The sequence below is a fragment of the Nannobrachium achirus genome (assembly GCF_963921795.1).
Source record: "Nannobrachium achirus genome assembly, chromosome: 11".
Taxonomy (NCBI): Eukaryota; Metazoa; Chordata; class Actinopteri; order Myctophiformes; family Myctophidae; genus Nannobrachium; species Nannobrachium achirus.
Window position 1 is genome coordinate 10,420,094 of NC_137820.1, and position 24,776 is coordinate 10,444,869.

The 24,776-nt window shown below is 43.9% G+C and overlaps 1 protein-coding gene across 1 annotated transcript in view; it reads right to left on the reverse strand.

The window, feature by feature from the left end:
- Positions 1 to 24,267, reverse strand: part of sox6 (SRY-box transcription factor 6) — a gene marked incomplete at both ends in the record, with an annotated part of 101,894 nt that extends 77,627 nt beyond the window's left edge. The window contains 2 exons of the mRNA XM_080736845.1: positions 19,141 to 19,360; positions 24,037 to 24,267. Of these exons, the coding sequence (XP_080592971.1) occupies positions 19,141 to 19,360; positions 24,037 to 24,267 (451 nt within the window). The remainder of the gene's footprint in view (positions 1 to 19,140; positions 19,361 to 24,036) is intronic.
- Positions 24,268 to 24,776: the final 509 nt, after the last annotated feature.

Genomic DNA, 24,776 nt, shown 5'->3' on the forward strand with positions numbered 1-24,776 from the left:
GGATATGAAGCTCGGCAAATAAAAGGTGAACTGATCCCAGTGCATGACGGAGGACGATATCACAATAAATAAAATCTCCACAAGTGTTTTTTTGACAGAAAAAAAGATGGAGAAAAAGAGAAAGGGAGACAGAGAGATAAAGTGCTGTCATATTAAATCAGTGCAGCTATCTGGTGTTTAGGTAAACACACGTTTATCACCTGTCCCCCCTCCCTGCCAAGACACTGTGTTAGGCCTGTATTACACCAGCCACGGGCAACGTGTGTGTGTGTGTGTGTGTGTGTGTGTGTGTGTGTGTGTGTGTGTGTGTGTGTGTGTGTGTGTGTGTGTGTGTGTGTGTGTGTGTGTGTGTGTGTGTGTGTGTGTGTGTGTGTGTGTGTGTGTGTGTGTCGGCAGGCATGCATCAACACTCCCAAAGTAACTGCCAAGAGCCAACAGTGTATCACAGGTTTCCACTTAAAAAGAAGTTGTAGATTTATCTCTCTGTCTGTTTTTCTTTAATTCTCTCTCTCTCTCTCTCTCTCTCTCTCTCTCTCTCTCTCTCTCTCTCTCTCTCTCTCTCTCTCTCTCTCTCTCTCTCTCTCTCTCTCTCTCAGTTGCTATATCTCACACACTTGCGTGCACAGACATGCATGCTTGCATCATGCACACACATAGCGTCAAGCTCTCTTTCTCTCTCTCTCTCTCTCACACACACACACGCACGCACGCGCGCGCGCACACACACACACACACATACACGCACTATCCAGCTGTGCTGCTACTTGGCTGTGCCACTCATGGACAGAATGCCAGCGTAAAGAGAAGAACATGGACTCATTGTGAAAACAAACACACGTCAGCGTCGCGGCGGACAGAGATACTGCTGCTGCTGCCGAACGCAATGACAGCTGACTGACACGTACAAATGAAAGAAACGATCAAACACTCACCGTGCGCAGTAAGAGGATGAAAGGAAGGGAAGACGACAGGGAGGAAGGAAAGAAAGAAAGAAAGAAAGAAAGAAAGAAAGAAAGACAGAAAGACAGAAAGACAGAAGACAGAAAGACAGAAAGAAAGGGCGGCACACATACACACAGAGACAGGGAGGCAAAGACAGAAAGCAAGATAGAGCGAGAGAAAGAGAGAGTGAGACAGAGAGAGAGAGAGAGAGAGAGAGAGATAGAGAGAGAGAGAGAGAGAGAGAGAGAGAGAGAGCAGCTGTCTTAGCAGCTGGCCAGCAGGATTGATGTCTCAAGTGAAATAAAAGTCAACATATGTCCCCACACACACACACACACACACACACACACAAGGACACACACACGCACTCATACTCATGCAACACTAACATGGTGAATGCCAATACAAAGGGAAAGTTTAACTACACACACAGACAGACGTCAATAGCGTTGCTTTCTACCTCATGTTTTAAAACCATTAAAGTCCAGGGTTGTTAGCGCGGGTGTCTGTTACACACATACTATTTTCATCCGTCAGATGACACCCACACTCTCCTGTCACACAACGTACGTGGGCCTGGGAAAACAGCCACCGCGGCCCCCACCAGGGGCGTCAATTGGGTATGGCAGGGGTATGCAGCTGCCATACCCTGGGTCCAGGGGGGGAAAATAAAAGTTACTTTTAAATATATAAATTCATGAATGTCTCTTTGTCTATCTGTGCTGGTTATTATGTTATTAAATTACAGTAAAATAACTACAAATGCAAAATTTTACAAGATATTATAATAATATTCTCCACACTTGTTGTAATCTCCCCATATTGACAGAATGGTATATTCCCAGGTTCCGCAGGTCAGCTGCACAGGTGCAATGCATTATTGTTAATTGCGGCACGTTTACTAACATGCCAAGTTTAGCTGCACTTGAACAACCGTTCCAGGCTGCCATAGCAGCCTAAGAAAACGTAGAAACGGGGGGAAAAAAATGTACTTCTTAAAATAAATGTATCATGCCTGTCGCTAAGGTATGGCAACATGACTGGTGTCTTGCATGCGCGCGAAGGCGCGCATGCAAGACACCAGTCATGTTGCCATACCTTAGCTTCTTCTGAACTGACGCCACTGGGCCCCCCCGCCTGCATGGGGGTTGAGGTGCGGGTGGGTGTGGGTGGGTGGGTGGCCGGTTGGGAGGTGCAGGGTGAGAGGGTGGAGGACAGGTCGGGACACAGTAGCCCCGCGTAACCCCCTGCAACCAAACGCCAACTGGCCTGATTTCACTTCCTTTCAAGTAACAGACCTCTGGGAGTGACGACCATGATGTCACTTCAGGGCTTCCACAGTTACATCTGGGCACTGCTGTCCAACGAAGCATACCGGGGTTGATATACCGGTAGGTATACGTACAGTGGAAAGTGACATGTATAGCAAAATTGCCGGGAATCGAACCTGGGGATCCTCTGCCAGGTTTAAAGTACGCCAGTGGTTCTTAACCTTTTCAGGCCGCGACCCCAAAATAATCATATTTTAACTGGGGACCCCCCCCAACCTGACGAGCACTAAGAGTTGAGGCATAACATTTTGTATAACACGGTTCTATTGTGAAAATAGCAGATCTACATGCTCACAACGCCTCGCAACGAAATTTCACAATTTCTACAACTAATATTTGACAATTTGGCCAAGGTTTAATTTGTCATTTTAGAGGTATTAAAGAGTCATTAAATTGTCACTTTAGAAACGTGAAGATACCGTCTATACACTCAAACGATGTGTTGGTTTGTTTACTGCTGAGTGAGAAAACAATGTTGCACATTAAGTTAATCATCTGGGGACCCCCCAAAATAATTTGGGGACCGCCCTGGGGGTCCCGACCCACAGGTTGAGAACTACTGTAGAACGCAACCATAACCACTCGGCTACCTGTTGCATCATCCTGCGATCAAGTTAAAGGACAACTTTGTTTTTGTTTTTTACATCAAGGGTTCATATTTTAGAATTTAGATGTTTTCATTTAATGCTTTCTATTGTTTTAGCCAATTTAGTGAGTTTGATTTCAGTGGTTGGGGGCATGCGTACATAGATAGATAGATAGATAGATTTTTATTAAAGTGTCATGCACCACACGGTGCCCAGCCCGCACAGGCTTACAAGACACTCACAGACATAGTATACATACAGTACACCAAGATACACCACATAAAAATGCAAAAGAAAAAAGTATTGAATGTCCATGTTTACGGATACAATGTTCTCCACCTCAACTGCCATGCCTTCTCTAGGAATTTTGCCTGAACAAATACTTCATTATTGAACAACCAGCGTAACATATGTCATAGAACATTCAGACATCCAAAACAAATCTGGATTTTTGGCCTGCATTTTTTCAAATAAAGAATTTCTTAAGACATGATACAGTGGACAGTGAAAAACAAAATGAACCTCATCCTCCACAACTCCCAGATCACAGAGAACACACAAACGCTGCTCCTCAGGAATATAAGTATACCTCCCCACCTCAACTGCCAGAGGTAATGCACCAGTTCTCAACTGGGCACAGAGGGACCGCTGTCCTCTCTTTAAGTTAAATAAAACATAAGATTAAGTGTAATAAGTACAAGTGGCTAATTGTCTTTTTAGACCCTACCGGTACATGCACCCCATGGTTTCCTTTCATGGTTAGGTGTGACTTATGGGAGCTAGTAGTGTTACTGTAAATAATAAAGAATTTGTCGGCTCACTGTGTCTAAAAAGACATAATTAGCCATTTGTACGCATGCCCCAACCCACTGAAATCCAAAAACTAAAATCGCTAAAACAATAGAAAGCAGTAAATGAAAACATTTTAACACTCATCTTTTCTTTTCTTGTGTCCTTTTGTGTGCATGCGTGTCCTTCCGTCTGTGAACAGCTAATCTCTGGCACCGTTGGCATGATGGCAGCGAAACTGTGCACTCACACTCCCTGGGTGCCAGAGCAGAACCTCTGCCCCCAATTTTTTGCATGGGCCTGTTATAGCGCCACCAGGAGGTGGATTTATTCAAAACACCTCCTACCGATTTCCTCAGTATCTCTATAGTCAGTAAACAAAAGGGGTCTTTCAGATTTTTCATATTCCATCCTGATTGGCTAAGATTGCGATTGGCTAAGAGAGCGACTACCGTGACATTTTGCATGCACATTCCCACTAGGCCGAGGAAGAAATGGCACACAGATATCTGAAGGGGGAGATATATTTGATATGCCCAGATTTACAAATAAAATATATTTTATGTTGAGGCCACTTCCTCGTTTTCCTGGTTTGAAAACCTCTCGAGAGGCGCTGCCAGAGCATAATGTCAACCAATCTGTGATAAGGTCCCATCCCGTTTCCACACTGTTTCTAGGAAAAAACATGTGACCTACTAACACAGGGGTTTTCAAAGTGGGTGACGGGGCACCCTGGGGTGCCGTGACGGCAGTCCAGGGGTGCCGTGAGATAATTTGATATTTGGAATTTATTTGGACACAAATATTTAGTATCATTTTAAACTTGAAGTACAAAGTTATTTTCAGTCAGTTCTAACCAAAATGGCTATTATCTCAACGTTTTTCCTCGCAACATAATCACTAAAATATCGTCACTGTCGGGCAGAAACCTCGTATCCCCAAGTTTCAAATGTGTACGTCTTTTGGTAAAGCAAAGCCCTGCTTCATCATACAAGACTGTCACACAAAACTAGTGAAAACAGCCGATCTACAAGCACACATGCCTCGCATCGCGAGGCGTTGTGTGCTTGTAGATCTGCAAAACGAATACAAAACGAACGGTTTTGGACATACAAGGTTTCCACCCGACAACGACGATATGCTATAACTATAAGGTGCTGGGAGTGAAAATTATAATGTAGGGGTGCCTCGGATTAAAAAAATATTTATGGGGTGCCCTGAGACAAAAAAGTTTGGGGAACCCCTTAACAGTATCATAGATCTGCAAAACGAATACAAAACGAACGGTTTTGGACATACAAGGTTTCCACCCGACAACAACGATATGCTATAACTATAAGGTGCTGGGAGTGAAAATTATAATGTAGGGGTGCCTCGGATTAAAAAAATATTTATGGGGTGCCCTGAGACAAAAAAGTTTGGGGAACCCCTGTACTAACAGTATCATAATGTTAATTTTCGGGGCATGACATATCGCCTTTAACTTTTTCTCTGTCTCTAGCAGGGTCAGAAATACATTTTAAATGTTGCAAATGTATTGAAAGGTATTTCTTTTTTTTTATATATTCCATTTCATTTTGTGTGACTTGTAATAAGAAAGTTGATTGTTATTATATTTATGGAATAAAAGTCATGATATGGATGGTCTCGATTTTCAAGATATCAGAATCAAATGTTCCATGCCAAACGCTACATCCAGTCTTTGTTCAATGCATGCGTTTCCCAAACCACAGGTTCAAAACCCACGCGGCTGTTTCCATTTTAGCCATGATATGTGAAACTTTACCCTGAGCACACACACATATGCATACGTACGCACGCACACGCGTTCACACACACACACACACACACACACACACACACACACGCACCCACACAGGCACACACAGGCACACACACATCTCAGTTGGACGGCGCAACTTGCAGTTCAGACACAATACGAGCCGTTGTCTTGCGGTGGGCCAGGTCGTGGGGGTAGGGGTGTTGGTTAGGAGGTCACTGAGGCCAGGAGAGGGGGCAGGGGTGGGGGGTGAAGGGGTCATGGGCATGGGGGGGGGGGGGGGGGGGTGTGTGGAATGGGGGGGGGTGTCTGGGGGAATCGCTGACAGGAGGAGCGCTCACACAGCTGAGGCGAAGATGATGGTTGCCTGTGGACCCGTTACACATACACGCACACACACACACACACACACACACGAGAGCAAGCATTTTGGGTCTTAAACACACGCGCTCTCCTGAAGACGCATACCCTAACCCTAACCCTAACCCTAACCCTAACCCTAACCTCTCTCTCTCTCTCTCTCTCTCTCTCTCTCTCACACACACACACACACACACACACACACACACACACACACACACACACACGCACACACACGCACACGCACGCACATGCACACACACACACACACACACACACACATGCACACATGCACTCATCCTCTTACATACACACATACATACCGGTACGCAGATACTTTCACTGCTATGAACACAAAACTCCTGCTGCCTCTTTTCCTTTCACACACACACACACACACACACACACACACACACACACACACACACACACACACACACACACACACACACACACACACACACACACACACACACACACACACACACACACACACACACACACACACACACACACACACAGACACAGACACATACACGTCCAATCCATTCCCTTGGGTCCTCTCCTGTCGACACATCCACTTCTACGCAGAGAGAATGGCTCCCTCCAGGCTGACCTATACCAGAAGAGGACAGCTGCTCCCTCTATCATCCGGTAATGGATGCTATCATCAAACAAAACGTTGCTATCGTGAAACGAACATGAACTATGTCCTATTAAAAGAGAGCGCACAGTACATGCATTTCACCCCCGACTTTGTATTTCTGTATTCATTTGTGTTTTCTGACAAAGACACTTATAAAGCTGAGACGGAGACAGTTGACAACACAGGGGAATTAAGGCTCTATACACTTTAACTTTACGTTGGTTTGTTTACTGTTGAGTGAGAAAACAATGTTGCACGTTAACTTAATCATCTGGGGACCCCCCAAAATAATTTGGGGATCCCCCTGGGGGTCCCGGCCCACAGGTTGAGAACCACTTATATTATATTTAAGGCATGTGGAGGAACACATACTGTACTGTACTAGCAATGGGTGGATGGATTATCTGACATGCAGGGATTTCTTCTCCTTGCTGAACAGACACCCCGACCAACTTGTCGGAGTCGCTAATACAGGCAGCGACACTCCTCACCCTGCTTCTCACCCTAGTTGGAGAGCCCCCGGCCCAAGACATACACACAGCCGAGGATTCAAACTATAGTAGTCTGTGTGGTGGTTGGCACTTTTGTGCTGCAGCTCTGTCAATCAAGCCTTTCCTCTGATGATGCGTGAACTACTCAGTGAGAACGATATGGTGCATTTACAAGGAAATCATGTGGAAAAAAAAAGACCACTCCTCCTCCGTGATAAAATCACAGCTTAATCTGATCCTCCAAGGAAGACATTCAAACCTTTTTTCCCAATGAAACAACCATCGCAGGCACTCGTGCCATATGCTAGCTGGCATCCAGCCAAATGCACGTGTGTGTGTGCGCATACACACGCACATGCACACACCCCCACACACACACACACACAAATAAAGAAAAACAAGAGAAGAAGGGAGGGAGGAAGAGGAGAGAAGAAGAGGGCAGAAGGCCACTAGCCCATATATCCCACATGACTTCATTTGTAGTTATGGCCCACTGGCTGCCACCGATCATTAGCAAACAGATCGCTATCAATTACAGAGGGGGAGATTGGGCCAAACCACAAGCCTTGCCACAGGGAGCTGGGGGTATGAGTGAGTGTGTGAGTGTGTGTGTGTGTGGGGGGGGGGGGGAGCTTGGCATTGAAGGGAATATACGTATAGGGCCGACTGACCAGCAAACCACAGACAGAAGTATGATAACAGAAATGTATTTCTGATTCATAATTAAATATTAGGAGGCCACGGCAACTCCAAAACAACTCTCACTGTATAATCCAGGGAGGATACTCTTGATTGGCCTCCTATTTATCTTAACAAGAGCAATAGCCTACTTAAATGTTTCGTAGAGGGGAAAAAGAGCAGAATAAGTACAGTGAAAGGTCAGGTTTATTAAGTATTGACGGTTCAAGTTGTTAAATATCTGAAAACACAAATTGACATGAATCCAAAATACACTGATGATTGTGCTGTCAAACAATGAAACTACCCGTATTTTCCGGACTATAAGGCGCACTTAAAAGCCTTTAATTTTCTCAAAAAACGACAGTGCGCCTTATAGTCCAGTGCGCCTTATATATGGATCATTCATTGACATTAACATTCCCTTTAGCACAGCTCCATCTGTTGGATGCATAACACAATGGTAGCGTCTATTATGTGCGCCTTATAGTCCGGTGCGCCTTATATATGAAAAAAGTTCGAAAATAGATCATTCATTGACAGTGCGCCTTATAGTCCGGTGCGCCTTATAGTCCAGAAAATACTGTATATGGAATCTATGAACAGGTTGTGGGGGTCCCTGCTTCATCTCTCTCCCAACTAAGGGGTCCTTGGCCTGAAAACATTGAAGACCCCTGCTGTAGGTGTACTCCTGCATGGTTATATGAATTCAATCAATATTGCGCAACAGCATGGTCTATTTCTCACATACAGTATCAGATTATTTGTATTCATTTTTTTGGTTGTAGGTAACCTACTAAATAAGTTTAATTGAATAGATCGCTCCCACACTCCTCAGCTGTCCACTTCCTCAACCTAACCCTAACCCTAAAGCTGTCTGGATCCTGGCTGGTTTTAGGCGACAGCGACCTGGCGATATGGCCACACACAGGGACCAAAATAATTGTGGGTGTGAGACTGTGAGCGGCCCTTAACAGCTCCAGCTTCCAATATCACTGAACAGGGCAAACATAGAGGCAGAGCCAATCCCTCCCAACAGGATTAAAGCCCTGTGTGTCGCTTGTCTGTTAAGCCATCACTTGTACAGTATACCTGTACTGTGGGAAAACACACGCACGCACGCACGCACGCACGTACATACGCACGCACGCACACGCGCACACACACGTTATGCATTGTAGCTCAGGTCTGTCTTGACCTGTATACTGTATTTAGACCGTCAACCTGTAGGACTGACTGGGTCAATAATCAGTCACACTACTAGGCAAGTGAAAGCTTCCTCACTGAACACGAATACTCATGTCAACCGCATGTATTGTATTTAATTTTCCATTTAATGTGATGCAATGTGGGACCTTTTGGTAAAATCCGAAAATGTAAAATGTTACTTATATACTGGATAAAGTACGCTAAGAGAAAATGTGTTTTGAGCGGTGAAAATGTAGGCCTTTTTCCAGGCTTCAACGTGTAATCCAAAATTCTTTTTGGATCTTCAAAAATACATGTGAATTTTAAGTGATTTTTTTTTTTATCATTTAGCTCTGAAAGTGTCAAAATTGGACATCCAATGTTACGGTTTCTCCGTTATAAATGACTTTAATGTGTAACAGTCAACCATGGCAAATGATTGTAGTTCTCATACTTGGCATTAAAACAATCTTTATACAAAAAAGAATTTAAGATCAGAAGACTGTTGAGGAAGGAATGATGGTTTACCCTGCTGGTTGGCACACAGGACTGGTTGTGCAGCTGACGCTAAACACTAAACAGACACGCTTTATCTATACTATAATTTTGCGAATGTCTGTCTGTCTGAGTGAGTGAGTGAGTGAGTGAGTGAGTGAGTGAGTGAGTGAGTGAGTGAGTGAGTGAGTGTCTGTCACAGCGTTTCTCCTCAGTGGCTGGAGCAATTGATCTGAAATCGCATCACCATTAGCATATGAACACACCTGACATAACTGTGAAGCCTGTTTGTCACTTTCACAAATCGTATGCTGTATATTAGCATTTTTATGCTGTATCTATATCTATTTAGCCTACAGTACCTTTTGTGACCACACATGTTAAGTGAGGGACGCTGTTGTTCAGGCCATGCACAATCACACACAAACCCACACCAGGGGGTTCTGGCCCTGTTACAGATGTTGTCAAAAAATCATGCAGATCGGTACACAGTATCTCTGTAGCCGTTAAATGGAACGGGTATTTCTTACATTGATGCTCCTACATATTAGCATGCAAGCACCAGTTAAAGTTACTTTCCATCCCTCATATACTGTGTGCACAGTGCACATCCCATAACCCACACACTGCACATCATTTCGGAGCTCATATCTTTGAACGGGTAAGGGCTAGTTTTAATAACAGGGTGCAATTAAACATAAAGTTGGCGCTGAAATGTGACGTTTGCACCAAATTTAGCGTAACGTTTGTGGAGCTTAAGTGATGAGTGATGTACTTGTGCTGTATGCTAACGATAGGCACTCGCATGCTGTTCTTTAACATTCACATGCACAAAGCCCACAAGAGAATACCCCCAGATGACCCTGGTGAAGACATGAATACTGTACGGTCACATTTTGCGGTACTTAACATTGGCCTTATTCTGGCAGATTAACTTGTGTATTTAGTGTTGTAATACTGTGTTGGAGCTAATGCTCCCTTGGGCATGGAGCCAGCTACCGACGCAACACCCTTACATGTCAATTTTTACACTCTCAGAGGAAAATGAAGACTTTGACTGAGCACCACAAAATATCTAACCACAATTTTATCCCATTCTAAATAAGTAGCATACCTATTTTGCCTACATGGGTTACTGTGTACATCAGGGGTCTTCAACGTGTTCAGGCCAAGGACCCCTTAGTTGAAAGAGAGATGAAGCAGGGAACCCCACAATTCCATATAGTTTAATCGTTTGACAGCACGATCATTGACATATTTTGGATTCGTGTCAATTTGTGTTTTCAGATATTTAACCACTTGAACCAACCAACCAATACTAAACTTGACCTTTCACTCTGTCCTTAGTCGGCTCTTTTTCCCTTCTACACCAAACCTCTTTGCCAAAAATAGCCGATCTAAAAGCTCACTTGTGAGCTTGTAGATATTTTTGGCTAAAGTTCTCAGAATATGGAAGCTATAGGGTTCAAGTAATCTCTCAAGAACAGACTCTCTGATGCTACGCAAATGAAAAGGAACAAAACAGAGATGGCGTATTTGACGATGGTTAACAAGATTGGGGTTCAAGTGGTTAATATAAAAAAATATATGAAAAAGGTTTCTCTCACACAAAGATTTGGAGGACCCCCTGTAGTAACCCCTAGGGGTCCCGGACCCCCTGCTGAAGACCCTTGGTGTACACCATACACCAGTAAGTAACAAGGCTATAGAATAGGTCATCAACCATATAATAATGCCAGTAGTAGAGTAAAGGCAACGTATAGAGTGGCAGCAGCAGCAGCAGAGGCAGATTAAAGTACAACTTGGCAGCATGTCTCTATTGTCAGAGGGACCGAGTCAGATTGAGGGGCTTTGGCCTTGTACCAACCTCCTCTACCAGCTGGGGAAGACATTATGCAGGTGGTTTGATGCCAGAGGTGCGCCTAGAGTTCAGTAGCGTCAGTTCAGAAAACGCTAAGGTATGGCAACATGACTGGTGTCTTGACACCAGTCATGTTGCCATACCTTAGCAAAAGGCATGATACATTTATTTTAAGAAGTACATTTTATTTTTTTCCTTGTTTCTAAGGTTTCTTGGGCTGGATATGGCAGCCTGGAACGGTTGTTCAAGTGCATTGCACCTGTGCAGCCGACCTGCGGAACCTGGGAATATACCATTTTGTCAAGATGGGGAGAATACAAGTGTGGAGAATATAGTTATAATACCATACACCTGTTAGAGTGACCATTTTGTTACATTTTGCATTTGTAGTTATTTTACTGTAATTTAACAACATAATAACCAGAACAGATAGATATTCATGGATTTATATTTGAAAGTAACTTTTATTTTCCCCCCTGGACCCAGGGTATGGCAACTGCATACCCCTGCCATACCCAATTGACGCCCCTGCTAGAGTTAACATAGTGCTAAGAAGCTGGCCAAGATACTGTAGCTATAGTTCTACAATTCCATTGAGAATCGTGTCGGTAAAAAAGCACTCTAATTCATCTATGAGATAAATAAAACATATAGGCATCCTCAGAGGGAAAAGTGTGAATAGATAAGGGTTTCTAGAAGAAGGACCAGTATGAGCTTCATGGAGCTGTAACCAGAGTTCACTAACCCTTTTATGAGGGTGTGCTTCGATTTACTATATTTAGCAGACACTCTTACAAGTGCAATATCAGAATAAGCGGAGTAAGCATGAACTCTAGACAAAACCCACTGTAAATATTCACATAAATAGAATGCTGAAAGAAGAGTGTGTCACAGTAAAGGAGTCAATAAACAATTCAGGGTTCCCCAAATGTGATTTCTGCGGCTGGGTTTCTGTTATCGAGTCTGAAGTTGCAATTAATCTACTGTATATTCCTTGAATGTATGAATAACACGTTTTAATGTGACTTCTGGTCCTACATAAACGGTTTTAAAAAATGCAGGGAGCAACAGTTGGACGCAGTTCAACTTCCACAAAGTACAACCGTGCTTTATCCTAAGCTTATTTGCAAATTAAACACGATTCTGGCACAAACTGTAATTTGAGAGTAAGCCACATAAGCCATATCAGCTATGTCAAATGACAGCGCAGCTCGGAAGGCAGAGGCAGAAGGCACGCCATGCCAGAGCCATGCCAGTACCATGCCAGCACCCGGGCCCATGTTAACCCATTTAGAACGGGTACACATTTTGTGTATCATTATTTTATGCTTTAACTATTGAAAAATAGCAGATATACAAGCTCTGCGAGCTTGTAGATCTGCTATTTTAGAAAAATCTTGAAAATTAGAATTTTACCCGATTCTATACGTGTCTTTTGAATCCTTCTAAGAATTTTTGGGAAAAACCCTATGTTTCTATTTCAGCAATCTGGCCAGCCATCGTCAAAGAAAAGGTCCTTTTTCACTGGTTAAAGCATTCAATAATTCTTTAACATTGGTGCAGCCCTGGGGAGGGAGGACGGCACAACAATAATAGCTGGTGGACAGTAATTCAGAACTGAAAAACCAGGGTGTATTTTTTGGTTTCTTACCTACGTTTTTACGACTCTGTATTGTTCAACAGTACTTTTTTTCATACTTCCCTGTAACGTTGTAACCTTAACTGCTGTGCCGCCTCTGGGAGACAGATTTTCCCTCTTGGGATAATAAAAATCACACCCAATGTGAAGTGAGCGGTGGTCGTGCTTGCATAACGTCTTCAATTGGTAATTGGTGATGTAATACAGGCTACACACACACATTGCTATGGCAAAACGCTGAGGAAAAAGACTAGGATATAGGTCTAGGATGTAATTGGTGATGTATTATGGCTACACACTCACACACACACATTGCTATGGCAAAACGCTGAGGAAAACACATTGCTATGGCAAAACGCTGAGGAAAAGTGGCTACAGACACACGCACAGCCACTCTATGGAGCGGTTTACCACCGCACAATCTATGCAAGGTGCCTTGGATAAAGGTGCTATATTTACCAGTAATTGCTGAGCAACATGATGATCAGGTATTATGAATTTTTCCAAAGAAAGTGCACAGAAAGTGTTAAAATTAGGTTTTTATGTGGCCACACCCATCAGTTCATTAAGTATGCCTGGTTGTCTGGTGGGTGGTGACCCAGATGAAGTTAGCCACACCCACAGTGTTATGGTAAAAGGGGAGGGGATGAGTTTATGATGTCATTAACCCAGTGTTTTTCAGTTGGGGCGTTTGACTCAGAGGCTGCTTTCAGGAAGTAAAAAATACACAGGGAAGGCAAATTTCCACATTATAATCCCACCTGGTGGTTTATTAGCGTAACGTTAAAGTCAACGTTTGTTCCACAGACAAAACAGCAAAAAAGTACAAAACTATGGCACCACCTCTTTAAATTTGTACAAACAAATAAATGAATGCTGCGGATTTTACTACACTATGTAGCATAGACAAATGTCTGCACGCACTGTACCAAATGGACCCTGTCTCCCTTTGAACTACAGCATGTGTCATAGATGTAAAGGTAAAGAAAATAATCTTATGGCTTCAACCAGTTATACTCCAACACAGTCCGCTGACATGGTCCTGGAGAGTCCTTTAATAAAGCTCTTTAAAAGCTGTTGGTTGGAAAAGGAAAAAGAAAATAGAACAAAAAATGTACACTAACCATCCGCCTCCTGCCAAGCCATTTCCATTCATTAGAACTGTCAGAGGCACTTAGCGTTACACTGTTAGCGGCGGACGGCTAACAGCGTGCCGACAGGGGGTGAGCGCTCGCCGCATGGGGGACTAACAATGACAGCGTCCGCGCTCTCGCTGCGCCGCACCCCTGGGTCAGGCCGTTAAGCTAAGTGGGCGCAAGGTGGCTAATAGGGTGGTTTCCATTTGATCATGTGGCAAATGCAACCGGGGAGAGCTCGAGCCTCTGCCAGCGGGAGGCTGAGCATAAGAGTGTGTGTGTGTGTGTGTTGGGGGGGTGGGGGCAGACTTGGGGGCTTGGGTCTATACTGTATTGTTGGAAACCTTTTTTTGGTGGCTGGCTGTTGAGGAGACATTACTGTAAGGGTTGGAGTCCAATATATCGATCTAACAAATAGGGACGGGACGATATGAAAATGTCATATCGTGATTATTGTGACCAAAGATGTCGCGATTCACGATATTATCACGATAATCAAAATACCCCCCCACGTCCATTATCCTGGGGCGAAACCTTTGCCAAAAAATGCCGATCTACAAGCGTAGACAACAGAATTCAACAAGAACGGGACACTCCATGGTGCGCCAGGACACATGCGGCACATGCCTCTAGCTCCCTCCATCATTGTGTGTGTGCAGGGCAGTGCAGAGAATGTCAGAGAGGCAGGGGCTGAAATTTCTAAAAGGGCCTTTTGGTGGAAGCGCGACACGTTGTGAGCTTGGAGGTCGGCTATTTTCAGTGTGTGATAACCTACCACACTGAACTAAGCATAATCAAGTCAATACTGGAGATATGACGTATGGCATGGATTTCTACACAGAAAGGGCAATTCTTTCAACATAGGATGCTGCATTCAACTTCAGGAGAGTTTGGACCAGGCAATTCTCGTGAATGCTGCCATCAGGTATGGCATGGAAAGAGGGGCATTTGCATTTCTTAGTAAAAATAGTAAAAACTGCATTCATGGTCTGGAGTGGGCTCTTTTTACAGAAGGATAACAGGGCAGGGGCTCAAGCCCCCTTTGATGTCTATGTGTGTGCGTGCCTGTGTGTGTGTGTGGTACATGATGTGATGACATTGTTTTGGCGTTGTGCACCTGTATGAAAGGATACAGGGGCCATGGGGAGAAAGGCTATATCATAAGATAGGATGGGTGTTTGCCTTGTCAATTATGTTTGTAGAGTCAGGGCCGACTGGCCCCCGAGCACTGCACAGTAAACTGTAGCTGCTCACCACTCCTTGGGATGGATTAACCGTTTAATAGGCCTAGAATTATTGAATGCTTTAACCAGTGAAAAATAGCAGATATACAAGCTCACAGCGCGGCACCGAGTGCCGCGCTGCGAGCTTGTAGATCTGCTATTTTTGAAAAAGTCATGAAAATGTGTGCAAATCTTTGAATATATGTATTTTCAAACGAACGTTTGTAACTAAGATTTTGCTTCTGGGTGGTCCCTGGAACTAGATATTTTGAGATGGGGGTCCGTGGCCAAATACATATCATTTTGGGGGTCCTTCACATGAAAAGGTTTGAGAACCGCTGACATAGTAGTCTCTCAAGAACAGACTAACTGAGCCCCAGTTAAGTGAAAAGGCCCTTTTCTTTGACGATGGCTGGCCAGATTGCTGACATAGAAACATAGGTTTTTCCAAAAACCTTGGAAGGATTCAAAAGACACTTATAGAATCGGGTCAAAATTCTAATTTTCACGATTTTTCAAAAATAGCAGATCTACAAGCTTGCAGCGTGGCGCTGTGAGCTTGTATATCTGCTATTTTTCAATAGTTAAAGCATAAAATAATGATACACAATAATGTGTATCCGTTCTAAATGGGTTAAATGACAAATTTCCCCAAGGAAACAATGAAGTAAAATCTACCGTTGTTTCCTTGAGAAACAACGTCACTTTGTCTGCTGACCTCACTCAGCAATGAAATAAAACAGTAGGCACGCAGTGATCACCCCATGATGTGCACTGCAATTTAGTTTCAAATGCACTACATTGCAGGCGCTTTTTGAGAGTGAAAGAATAAGAAGACAGACACGTGTGACATGTGTGATCTGGGCAGCTTGCCCCAGGAAATGTGCCAAGCTCAATAGGGAACAACGGTAAATGTCACATTTCGGGCGAGTCAACCAATAAAATCACGCAATAGGAGGGCTTTAATATTACTTTCTGTTCCTTCCTGTTTTAAACAAATTTGACTTTTGACAAAATGGCAAATATTTACGAAAAGCTCATCCTGACTGTCTGTAGTACACATGGCAGTATGAAACACATGTGCTTTGAGCCGATGCAGTCACCTCTGATTGCCCAGTAAATTCCTCCTTTCAAAAGAGTCAAGGAACAAAATAAATCACGCGTAAGCACTGTGCGCTTCCAAACTATTGTCACCCTAAATGGTAAAAGCTTTAGATTTATAACCTAAGACCTCTATTGCAATTTGCCCAAATCCCCAAATACTTTGGAACTGAACGTTTTATTTGTGTCACTGAAAGAGAACTATAGTGGTGAATGATGTGAGTCATTCACTCTATTCAGTATTGATCTCCCATTTTTATTTAACAAACGTGTTAGAGAGACGGCGAGAGATACACAGCTATAGCTGTCAGCCTTGCTGGTTTGAATTACACACAAAAAGCACCCTAAGTGAAATGCATTACCGCACAACTGGTTGAAAAGGACTTTTTTCTTTTTACAGTGAGCCTTCAAGGATTGCTAGCAATTCGCAAAATGTTTACAAGGTCCGGGATGGATTTGTTATTGTTTTAGTGCCAACACTCCATGCCTTGTTTCACTTGGTTTTTAATTCGAGGCTTACTTGTTGGTCTCATTTAGTTCCTTTTCTCCGTCTTAGCTAAGTGTTGTGATAAATGGCAGGCCCCCGCTAATTAGCAGAGAAATAAACACAGTCAATAGCAAGCTTTTGTTTCCCTTTCTTTTCTATTCTTTTTTTTTTCTTCTTTTCTTTGCTTCATACATCATGAGAAAGTAATTTGAGACCCACAGTATCAACTGGCAAACAACAGAATAGTGAGAGTTCAGAAAACACCATTTTAGCCCTGATTTAAGCCCTAGAATCATGTTTAACTATTGAAAAATAGCAGATAATTGTTCTGATATTTTAATATTCTTACCCCTCAATTCTTACTATTATATAAGTAACTATAATTTGTGGATAGCTTGTAAATAAAATGATCTCACCCACTGTTTTACCCCTGTAAAACTGGTGGGTCCTGACTACTGAAGTATGAACACTTTCCAGACATGAGAGAATTACACACACACACACACACACGCACGCACACACACACACACACACACACACACACACACACACACACACACACACACACACACACACACACACACACACACACACACACACACACACACACACACACACACACACACACACACACACACACACACACACACACACACACAGAGAGAGAGAGAGAGAGAGAGAGAGAGAGAGAGAGAACCACAATTCATACTCTTCATACTCAAGTAACACTAGTTGTCTTTTTGCATTGCCATCCACTCGGCTCCTCTTAAGTCTGACAAGAATCTGTCACAACAGTATCATCACCGTGAGTCTTCAGCACACACAGAAACACACACAGACACAAGCACACACACACACACACACACACACACACACACACACACACACACACACACACACACAGACACACACAGACACACACAGACACACACGCGCACACACACGCGCACACACACACACACACACACACACACAGACCTCGAAAGCGCACCACGCACACACGGCCGCAAAACACCCATTCAAGAGCGTCTGCGTGGCTGATAAGACATGAAGGCTACCTATCTTACTGCAGAAGACGCCCTATATAGCGTTTCACAGACGCCTGGGGCCGCGTCGACCACAGTCACTCTGCTCTGCTGTATTGATAACAAAGCTACACCTCTAAAATGACAGACATCAAGGCACTTTACAGAGAGGGGGGGGGGGGGGGGGGGGGTTACCTCAGATCTTCACATAGGTGCGTTCTGGGGTGTGGGGGAGGGGGGAGCAAGCCGAGGCATGCCGATCGAGGCATAAGGTGTCCCGTGTGAGGGGACGAGATCTGAAGCATGGGGAGCAAATAAAGAGAAAGTGGGGGGGGGTGTAGGGGTGGCGGGGTTTGGTTTCCGTGGTTGAGGTGAAGATCTGATGAGAGAGGGTTCTGTCACTTGTAATTTAACGGCTTCAAAAGGTCTTTAAGCGGTGGATGTGGAGAAGAAAAGTGAAAACAAAACACAAGTGACGTGCGTGGTCGCTCGTTTGCTTGAGCTTGCACATGCGTGTGCACTCCACTCTCACACATCCACGGACGCACACACGCACGCACGCACGCACGCACGCACGCAGGCACGCACGCAGGCACGCACACACACAATGAGTATTCTCCCTCTCCCCTGTTAAAAGAAAGTGTGCACAGCACCTTGAGTGCTTCACACATCTGACCTTTTTAACAGCACGGGCATGGGTATGCACACACGCACAACGTGCCAGCCCGCCCGCTCGCCTGCGCTCGCACACACACACACACACACACACACACACACACACACACACACACACACACACACACACACACACACACACACACACACACACACACACACACACACACACACACACACACACACACACATTAGGGCATTCACCAAATATTCAAATATTCAAATATTCAAATATTCGAATATCAAAGTCACCGAAGTCGAATATTTGCTTTTTTTCTCTTTAAAAAATATATAGTTTATAAAGCTTGGCTAGATATGAAGTCATGAGAATGAGTTGTCAATGGTTCCCAAACCTTTTTAGGCCGTGACCCCCAAAATAAACATATTTGAACTGGGGACCCCCACAATGACAAGCACTTGTGGAATTGTAGGTATTACATTTAATGTGACTCGGTTCCGCAGATAAATATTGTGAAAATAGCAGATCTACATGCTCACAACGCCTCGCAACGTTTGCCTCGTGCTTACTTAATATTTGACAGTTTGGCCAGTCCTGTCGAATATTCGACTATTCGAATACTTTGAGGTCGAATAATTCGAATACTAAAAATCACTATTCGTGAATGCCCTAACACACACACACACACACACACACACACACACACACACACACACACACACACACACACACATGAGTGCACCGTACCGTCTTGCTCCGTCTTGGTGAGCTCCACCAGTTTCTTCTGTTTGAGCGTGTCCACCACGTCGGCCAGACTTCCTTTGCGCCGCTCCGGCGTTCCGAAGGCCAGGCCGACGCTCAGCAGCTCCCCGCGGTCCCGGTAGCCGTCCTCTGGCTTGGGAGGAGAGGAGGTGGAGTTATTCCGGTAGGACGAGGAGTAGGACGAGATCTTACTGTTTTCATTGTCCTGCAAAACACACGTAAATGACAATAATCAATAATTATTATCAATAATGAACTATTATCCAATTGTACATTTACCTTTCTTTCATCCTGCCCAGCTTGCCAGTCTTCTTTTTTTCCCATCCTTTCCTTCCCCACTCCCTTACGCCAGTGGTTCTCAACCGGTGGGTTGGGACCCCCAGGGGGGTCCCCAATTATTTTGGGGCGTCCGCAGACGATTAACTTAATGTGCAACATTATTTTTCTCTCTCAACAGTAAACAAACCAACATAAGGTTTAAGTGTATAGAGGGTATATGTACATTTCTAAAGTGACCATTTAAGGACTTTAATACCTCTAAAATGACAAATTAAATGTTGATCAAATTGTGTCAGAAATTGTGAAAATAGCAGATCTACATGCTCACAATTGTGAGCATGTAGATCTGCTATTTTCACAATAGACCCATGTTAAACAAAATGTTATGCCTCAACTCTTAGTGCTCGTCAGGGTGGGGGGGGGGGGGTCCCCAGTTCAAATAATATGATTATTTTGGGGGAAAAGGTTGAGAACCATTGCCTTATGCCACCCTATCTACCCAGCAGTTACCCAGCCGGTAAGTGCTGTGGTTCAGTCTCCACTATACTGTGTATCACTACCCTGATGTTTCCCCCGCTGCTTTTATTTGTCCCAGTCAGTCACTGATCGACACTGTTTAAAGGGGAAGACCACCCATTTTCAATATTGAACTATGTCATTAATATACCTTAGAGGAGTTGTGTTCCCCTTTAACCTTGGAATGGTCAGGCGGGCACAGCAGAGACTGGTGTGAAACACAGATCATATGTTTTAAACAGATGATGAAACCTCTGTGGCTAACAAATGAGGTCAATCATATTGTGGTGTGGATCAGTGTTGTTTTTGACAGCAAATTTTGATTTAGTTTTAGTCATAGTCTTTTGAATAAAATGTAATTTAGTTTTAGTCATAATTTTACTCACCTGAAAAGTTTTGGTTTTAGTCTAATTTTAGTCAACTAAATATCATAAGGTTTTAGTCGACTAAATCTGCAGTTGATTTAGTCAACTCAAGTATTTTGGCGGGCCTTGATGGCATCGTAAAATGACTGATTTTACACTTGGTTGCGTGCTGAAAATAGCCGATCTACAAGCTCACAGCGTTGTGAGCTTGTAGATCTGCTATTTTCAGCACGCAAAACCTGAGAGCAACCAAACATAAAATGACTCTTCTCCACTAGTCCCTAAGGTTTTAGTCTAGTTTTTCATTTTGTTGACGAAATTGTCAATATATTTAGTCTTAGTTTTAGCCATCACAGCTTAGTTTTTATTCAGTTTTTATTTAGTTTTCGTCAGTGAAAAAACACAGTCGACACACATTTTTAGTGATAGTTTTAGTTGACGAAATCAACACTGGTGTGGATCCCTTCGAGCAATTTCTAACAGTATGCCCTTGCTTGAGTGGAGCGGCTCAGTGCTCAACAGTAAAGGTTGTAATGGGCAGCTCCCAGTGGCCACCGGCAGAAGAACAGGTGTTTATTCTGTCTCTGAGCTGTTAACGACTACTAAGCCTGATTTATACTTATAATCATAAGACAGTGTTGCACAGTGAAAATAGATATTTACATACAGTAACCACTATCTTAATCTTTTGGACATTTTTAACCTATAATGACATGCCAAAAATATGGATGGCAAGTTGAAAGTGGTTAAAAGGTCAAGAGGTCATACGTAGTCGATCCAACCAAAACACAGAGCAACTTTGATTGGTTCGGGAGAAGCAAACTATAAGCATGATTGGACGTTAAGTGTTTAATTGTCTTACGGACCACACCTCTACTTTTCAAGTCGGCAACTCCCTACCCCTCCTTTACTCAAGTGTTTGCTTTGCTTTGCGCAGGTATCTCAAAATGATGACTAATTCAACGTATTCGTATTGTGTCCTATTGTTGCTCCCTAAGGTGTATGACCATGTGTGTGTGTTTAGTTAAAAGGCATTATTATCCCATGCAAAACAGAAATCAATCTTTTATAATAACCTGCCTACATGAAAACACTTTGACACATCACTTACACTGCAGCTTTGCTGCTTCATGAAAACATTTTGAAATGTTCATCTCCAGGGAATTTTCCATTATCACGTTGTACCTTCCGCCTATTTTTGTCCCCTATCCTTGTTTACTCTGCTGCAACGGCCCCTCTCTTGGGTCTTAGGGGTGGGGGGGGCAGGCACGTGCACACATAGACATCAAAGGGGGCTCGAGCCCCTGCCCTTTTATCCGTCTGTAAAAAAGTGCCCAGCTCTCTCCAGACCACAAATGCAGTTTTTACTATGGAAACGCAAATGCCCCCTCTTTCCATGCCATATCTGGAGGCAGCATTCAAGAGAATTGCCTTGTCCAAACTCTCCTGAACTTGAATGCAGCATCTTATGTTGAAAGAATTGCCCTCTCTGTGTAAACATCCATGCTGTACGTCACATCTCCAATATTCACTTGATAATCAATTCTTTTTTTTTCGTATAATTTTAATTAAGATTTTGCAACCCATTTTCACCCAGTGCCAATTGCCTATGTAATCCTGGGCTCTGCTCTCCCTCTGCCGCGCCTGGGGAGACAACGGACTGACCTCATGCTTCCTTCTATGCATGAGGAGTCCAAGTTGCTTCTTTTCACCTGACAGTGGGGATTTCCCCGCTTTGGACGCAGTGCGTGGAAAGAACACGTTATGGCAACCAGTTCCTTTCCCCTCCATCAGGAGTTCAGTGCGGTATCAAGCACCGAAAATAGCAGACCTCCAAGCTCACAACGCGCCGTGCTGCGAGGCGTTGTGAGCTTGGAGGTATGCTATTTTCGATATTTCCACCAAAGGGCCCTTTTAGAAATGTCAGCCCCCTGCCTCTCTAACATTCTCTGCACGTCCCTGGTCGGGGGGAGTTTAGGAGACACAAGGAACCCTATATTTACCAAGGAGATAAGCCCTCACAGTCGAACACATTGTCGAACACAACAAGACACTTGGGCACAGGTGCTCTGATGTTGTGGAAGCAGCTATTTCTGGAGGCTTTCTCCTCCTCCCCTCGCTGAGTGCGGGGGAGAATCTTGGGAGAACTTTAGAAGGCTTAGGTTTCAAAGACAAGGGGCTTTGGCTAACAGGGAGATCTTAAGACGCCCTTGAAACGGCTCCAGCAGGCTCTGATGACGACAGGAGGCCCCCACACACACACGGCACTCGCTGTTTAAACTGAAGATGGATGGCTAATGAAGATTTGGAGATACAAGTGCAGTGACACTCATGACGCTGGATACGCTGTGTTTGTTTCTCTATACTTAACAACTTGAGCACTATTTAAAAAAAGGTCCAAAAACAATAGCCGATATACAAGCTCATAACATATTGCGATGCTACATGTGACACAAGCATGACACTCTTGCCAAAGTCTTTATTTGAATTGTCATTGCATTTGTGAGAGCTGTATACTAGGCACGTTTTAATAACAGCATAAAGAGGTTTGAAATAATTCTAATCAAGGTGAAAAACTGCCTGTCAGACGAATACTAATAATATAGAATACAGTGCAACAGGTGAGAAAATCCCTTCCGTTTAAACGTAAAGTGGTTGCTGGGTGGAGAATTATGATTAGGAAAACTTTTCCACTACTGCATTCTGTTCTCCAAACATTTCCTTCTCGATGTAAGGCTGAAGAAACTCAAATATGGTTGTTCCATTAGGGACAACACACAACCTGAAGCCACATTATACACTCCCACATACGTACAGTACACACACACACACACACATATACAAACACATGTACAGTAGGAGATGAGAAAAACCGTGGGGCTTTTCTACTCTAGAGGAACACCAGAGATCCTCAATGCCTACAGCACTGCCTGCAGCCAAAACGCACGCACGCACGCACGCACGCACGCACGCACGCACGCACACACGCACACACACACACACACACACACACACACACACACACACACACACACACACACCCTTACACACACATACAGCCCGGTCCTCATAGAACACAACATGCTTCTGCAATATAATAAGCCAGAGTCTGACACCAAATGAATGTCATGCATTTCTTTGAAAAATCACATTTGTTTTCATTTTTTTAAATGAAAACAACTTTTCCCCCACAAAATGGAAATCGAAAATAGACTTTTCTGAGAAATAAAAATCGGGATTTTATTTTTAGGCCCTACTGTCTTGCCATGCATTTGTGCAATCACTGTACAGTACGTGGTCACATTACCTCCTTCATGCATAGCCTACTAGTCCAGCACATAATATTTCATCAGTGTTTTATGACTGCCACGCACGGCGCACGCTTGCCATGTCCGTCCCATAGACTTATAGCATCATATCTCAAGATAAGATATCGTTGTTGTCGGGTCGAAACCTCGTATCTCCAAGTTTCAAATGTGTACGTTCTTTCGCAAAGTAAAGCCCTGCTTCATCATACAAGGCTGTCGCACAAAAGTAGTGAAAACAGCAGATCTACAAGCACACAACGCCGTTGTGTGCTTGTAGATCGGCTGTTTTCACTAGTTTAAATCATTTTTAAAATGATAGATGCAAAACGAACGGTTTTGGACATACAAGGTTTCCACCCGACAACGACGATATGGAAGTAATTCACAGCTGCGTATAATTCACTTCTTCTCACCATAGCTGCGGGAGCTACGCTCTCCCACTCAGCCTCGCCCGGCTTCTCTCTGATTGGCTGCAGCTCGTCTGGGGGGTGGGGCTGATTGTTGGAAGCGGGCGATGACATCCTGGACTCTCTCTGGCCGTCTCTGTCCTCACTGGCCCAGGAGGACACGCCCTCCTGGCCCGTGGCGTCCTCGTCCTCTGACGCCCCCTGGGGGAAGGGAGGCGTGGCACGCATGGATGACATCATTCTGTGGGGGGAGGATGAGAGGGGGGGGATCTGATGATGAGAGGGTCTGTTCATAGTGTAGGAATTAACCCTTTGTCAAGTCCCACCCGTTGCCCCGCCCTTCTTCACACCCATTGGTTGCTGTGTCTTGGTGGGACACTTGGTGGGACACTCCATCCACTACCATTTTAATTCAGTTGCTTCGTATTGTTATTCTGTGTGATCAATTCTAATTTCAAACGTGGTTTCAGTAAAAAATGGAGCTGCTCAGTGGCAGTATAGTGTCTCAGCATGTTTTTAAATGTTTTTATTTCTACAAAAATTATGTTTTACCAAATTCAACAAAAAAAAGGCAGAACCAGGGCAGGACAAGGCAAATAGAGCTTGCTGGTTGGTCAGTCAGGGACCAACCAGAAGGCTAACAAAGGGCCAATTCTATTGAAATTAAGGGCTTGACCTCGAAAAAATTGCAACAGAAACTTTTTTAACTTTTTTTGTTTCATAAATATGTTATAACATATCAAAAG